The sequence below is a fragment of the Symsagittifera roscoffensis genome, unplaced genomic scaffold (genome assembly GCF_963678635.1).
Source record: "Symsagittifera roscoffensis unplaced genomic scaffold, txSymRosc1.1 SCAFFOLD_855, whole genome shotgun sequence".
Classification (NCBI taxonomy): domain Eukaryota; kingdom Metazoa; phylum Xenacoelomorpha; order Acoela; family Convolutidae; genus Symsagittifera; species Symsagittifera roscoffensis.
Window position 1 is genome coordinate 10,902 of NW_026971075.1, and position 5,157 is coordinate 16,058.

The 5,157-nt window shown below is 37.2% G+C and overlaps 1 protein-coding gene across 1 annotated transcript; it reads right to left on the reverse strand.

Moving 5' to 3' along the window:
• Positions 1 to 323: 323 nt before the first annotated feature.
• On the reverse strand, positions 324 to 3,787 carry LOC134856149 (uncharacterized; the record flags this gene model as incomplete). Its single annotated transcript, XM_063872514.1, has 7 exons — positions 324 to 332; positions 616 to 762; positions 1,292 to 1,426; positions 1,798 to 2,010; positions 2,510 to 2,717; positions 3,016 to 3,129; positions 3,590 to 3,787. Coding segments are annotated over 7 exons (1,024 nt in total), but the record flags the coding sequence as incomplete, so codon positions are not given.
• Positions 3,788 to 5,157: the final 1,370 nt, after the last annotated feature.

Genomic DNA, 5,157 nt, shown 5'->3' on the forward strand with positions numbered 1-5,157 from the left:
AAAAGGGGGGGGGGGTTAAAAGTGGTCATTTTCCTAGCCACTTTTACTATACTACTTATATATATATATATATTCAAATTAGTGTCGTTTTTTTTCTGAGTGGTATGATAAAGAGATGAGAACGGGAAAAAATCAGGCATACACGACAGTCATAGTAAAAAAGGCCAAATGGGAAACAGTTTTTGTGGAAAAATTACTAGAAAAACGAATAAAAAAACCTTAAAAATTCAAAAAACTTACAAATTTATTTTAAAATTTTTATGCAGAACGTTATTGAATTTTGAAGCTTTCGATTCCCAAATTGGCGCTAAAAACAACATAAATTATCTTATCTAGAAAAACTAAGTTTCCACAATTAAATTGAGCATAAATAAGCTATTGTAAACCTGCAAGCTCACCTTATTAGCTTGAAATTAGGACACTGAGAAAATTTTGTCAAACTTTTTTCAATATCGTTCAAATCAAGGATGAAAGGGCTTTAATACGATAGATCACTCATTCCGATGATTATTTGTGGTACCTGATTTTGCGTGGAAAAAAAAGAAAAAAACTAGAAATCCCGAATACTAAGTCTTTCACAATTTTCAAATGGTCTGAACAATAATTTAAAGTTACCTCTGGGTTTTTGGGTTTTATGTGGATGGCCTGGTTGAGAGCATTGAGAGCCTGCTGGTTCTGGCCCACCTCTAAGTGAGCCATGCCCAGACTGAGGTACACGTCCGCAGTCTCCTTGGGCATTTTCTGCTTGTGGTGCCAAGGAAGCTAAAATCAGATGAGAGTTCATCGCATTTCAGATCGATCTGGAATTAGGCTCTGAAAATGTTAGTTTAATGTCTCTCCCCCATTGCCAGTGGAAGCTGGTAATGAGTCGGAGGTGAAAACCGTGTCACTTGTTAGCAAAATCTTTGGATTAACTAATACAAAAGGAAAGCGGATATTCGTATCATTAGAAAAATCAAGGTAGAAAAAACCAAGGTGCAAAAAAGTACAAAGAAATAAACGCTCCAAATTACAGATTTATAATTCAGCAACGATATAATAATTATTTTTAATTAAGTACATGTTTTAAATTTGGCCCGACCCTACTTCCTCTTCACTACCTTCAACCTAGCTTCCGTTGGCGAGATAGATGTCATATATCTTGCCGTAGTCTGAGCCACCTTGAGAAGGCAAATGACACCTCCAACCGTGACTCAAGCGGGATTCGAACCCATGTCCTTTGTGTTAAGGCCACGTGTCTTACCCACTCTGTATAAATTGTAAATGTAATGTAATGCACACTGTAAATTACCATGACTTCCAGTGCCTGATTGAAGTTCTTGATGGCCTCGTGTAGTAGTCCAGCTTTCATCTGTGCTTTTCCCAGAAGAAACAGAACTGGTCCAGTAGGCTTCATTCGGGCAGTCTGTTGAAGTGCAGCTACTGTCTGAAACATGCACAACAATTGAATTCGAGGAATTCAAGTTAAGTTTGCAGGTAGTTTCAGTACTTCAACTTTCTTGGGTCAATTTAGAAAAATAGGCTCATAACCTCAATATTATCTTCAATGAAAAGTTATCATGTTTTTGATAAAAATTGCTTTTGTCTAGATCGCGAGTAATTGCTTGCCAATGCATTGTTTGGGTGCAGATAAGTTTCGTTTTCAGAAAAGATTTTCAGGAAAAAAGTTTGTAACCAGAGATTAAGGTTGGTTGCAATTCACCTTTCAAGTTTTCACTACTAAAAGATAAGTTTACCGTTATTTGAATCAATAATAAAACTTATTATTTAATTGTAATTTGCATCAGTTAAACTTACCTTGTTATGGTCCCTGAGAAATCCATAGATCATGGACTGCTGTTGTATGGCCACCTGCTTCATGTCTGCCACTTTGCTCGTTTGCTCCACCGCGGCCGCCGCTTCTTTCGTCCTACCCATCAGCAGCAACACTTTTCCCCTGTACACCCACAGATGGTGATTATTCGGAGACATGTGGATGGCACGCGTGAAATCTAACAGCGCCTGCTTGTACTGAAAAAACATTGGTTCAATTTCCAGAAGCTGTTTTGACTGACATTTTTTGAAAAAAAATCAAAGTAATCTGAAGAATACCAGTCAAAAGTATAGATTTTCATTCCTTTGGATGGACTAAATTATTTTTGAAGACTTCAATTTTTTGTACATTATGGAATTGAAATTTGAGCTCCACTATGAATATGAAAAGTCAAAATCTTTGAGCGCCAATAAGCATGTCTGAAAGAAAACGTCCACTAGAAAAAGCAAAATGATGTAAGATTTTCAGGACACTTTGCATTACATAACGTTCATAGACATCTACGGGACTAGAACTCGCGAACACTTGTGGGAAAACTATCACAGTAAGTTTGCCTAATTTGAGAACGAAATAATTCACAGGCTAAGAAAATCTGTAAAAATTGCACTGCAGCATGAAAACCCACTCTCGGTATAATGCAGATACAACAAACTTTCAAGTGATAGAAAAATAGGAAGAGGGTAAAAATAGACTGACGTTTTTCATCTTCTCGTAAGCTTGTGCCCTGCAAATGTAGGCCCTGGTGTAGTTGGGTTCACTCTTGACTGCATCTGAGAAGTGTTTAACTGCCCTGTCGAAGTACTCTGTGCGTGTAAGATGTACTACGCCTATGTTACAATGGGCACAGGCTAGGTTCTTGTCCAACTGCAGCACAGAAGCGAAGTCTACTAAGGCGTCCTCGTGTCTGAACCAAAACAGAGGCCATTAATAAAAGCGACTAGTTGAAATTATTACAACTATCTGAAACACAATTATTTACTATTTGAAACTCAATTGAAGAATGTTGTAAAAATTTAGGGCCAGCAAATCTACATTTTTCTTCTAAAACATGAGTCATAACAGATACAGACAAACTCCTAAGGAAAAATTCCTCCGATTAAATTCATATATGCATGAGTAGATTTTCAAATTACCGTACATTTAAGAAACCATGACTGTAAAACTATGGAGTTTTTTACCCACCATGTATGGTCTCAGCTTACCTATCTAGGGCCATGTAGAGTATGCCCCTGTGAAGGAAGGAGTGGCGATTATCGTATGAGTCATCGAGGAGAAGAGACACGCTGAAGTCTTGCAGAGCTGCCTTGGGATATTGTCTGAATCAATGCATTGAAGAATAACTTACATTCGTACATTTTAGCTTTTCCTATATTAAGACGCTAAAGCGGGTAAAAAAACAACACCAAACAATTTCTTGTCCTGATATGTTGATTCGCATGCAAAATACTCAACTATCAGAATTACACACTTTGAATTATATCTTGAAGACATGTCATTAGGGTGGAGTGCGGTCTGTATTTAGACAACCGCGTATTCATACTCGTCACTAAGCAGACAATTACCATATTAACCAATCAGAACCGAGATGAGAAAGCAAATTTACGAAATAAATAATTGTTAATTATTCATTTCTTCCTTGTCTCGATTCTGATTGGTTAATACAGTATTTGTCTAAATATTGACGAGTCTGAATACGCGGTTGTCTAAGTACTGCTACGTAACCCATTAGGGTATAATTTAGTAATTTCATCATGATAATAGTTGAATTTAACTTACTTCCTTAAGAGACACGCCCTGTAGTAGAAGGGGGAGGGGTCATTGGGGTTCAAGTGGATTGCGGCACTGATGTCTTCCAGAGCCCTGGCCCAATTGCCCAGCTGGAAGTAGCACCTACCTCTGTACAGTCTGGCGTCGAAGTGGCTGGCGTCGTACTTTACAATCTCGTTCAAATCGTAGATGGCCGCCTGCCAGTTTCTGAAAAGAAACCAACGGATGAGTTGAACAGCTCAGCTTATTAAAGCTGCAAATGTAACGAGAAAAGCATTGTGCAAATGTCTGCAATCAGCGATAACAGTTTCAATACCCACAGCCACTGGCAGTGGGAAAAGAGTAATGAGCGCAAGGAAAAGAAACTGACTTTAAAAAAACTTCAACTTGCGAGTTGAAAAGAAAAAACGTATACCTTGAAGCTCTTGTACTAAATGAGCCATTCACACTGGAGCCTTTTTTGATAAAATTAACCTAATTTGAGAACACTGAATCAATATCAACAAAAAATTTTTTACTTCGCTGAGAAATCTGATAATTAAATAATCTGAGAATAAAGCTGAGAAATCTGAAACTAGAAGTCGATAACTTTTTCGCAACCTTTATACTTTACCTGTTCGGCTGTGTCTGCCGAAAAGTTTGCCCTCCTCCTTTTAACAAAAGATATGAACTGAACTGAAAAATAAATCAAAAGCCAAACCGCTAAAAAATCAAAACTGAGCAAAAACAAACTTTTAGGCAAAATACAAATCAAAAATCTCCAAGTCCCATTCACGTCTTCACTATTTTCATGATTCTTATAAAAAAAAAACTAGCCCAATAAGATATAACTGGATCAATGAGTAAATTTTTATTCTGCAGGAAAATCAAAAACTGGAATCCACTCTCAAAACTAAACTTTTTTCAAGTTTTCGCGCCACTAACACTTTTAGTGGAGAGCGTAACTTGCTTTCTTTTTACCACAAACATTTAATTGAAACCAAAAAAAAAAATAAACTTGCAAAAAAAACGTGAACTAGAACAATTTTGAAGACTGTTGTGAACGAACAACACAAGGCCTAAACAAGTGATAAATCATGTCGTTCATTACCACTTACAAATTCTTCTTCAGAGCTCATGCAAACAGGAAACTGACCTATCCAGGCACGAGTTTGAGAAAAACGCCAACAAGCAGCTATTAACAGGTAAGGAGAGAAAACAAGGCAGTGAAAAGGCAAGGACAAAGAAACCTGCTTTTTGCGGGAATCGAAATCTAGCCCTCCAAGCACTCAAATAGCTAAATAACTGTTTAATAACCACAATCAAATAGCTATAAATTCGTACCATCAGAAGCTGATGTTTGCAAAAGCTGGCTACCATTAAAGCGGTAGAAACAAAACCTATTAAATTGCCATGCCTAGCATCAAAAAGGAGCAGCAGTAACTTGGGCAAGCTTATTTGAAAAAAAGTGAAGTCGTAATATAATACTACACTAGCCAGCTATTCGCTTTTGTAAAAAGACTAGTTAACCAGATATTTCACAAACTATTAGGTCATCAAACGCTAAAAACATCACTTTGTACTTGCATAGCGTGAGT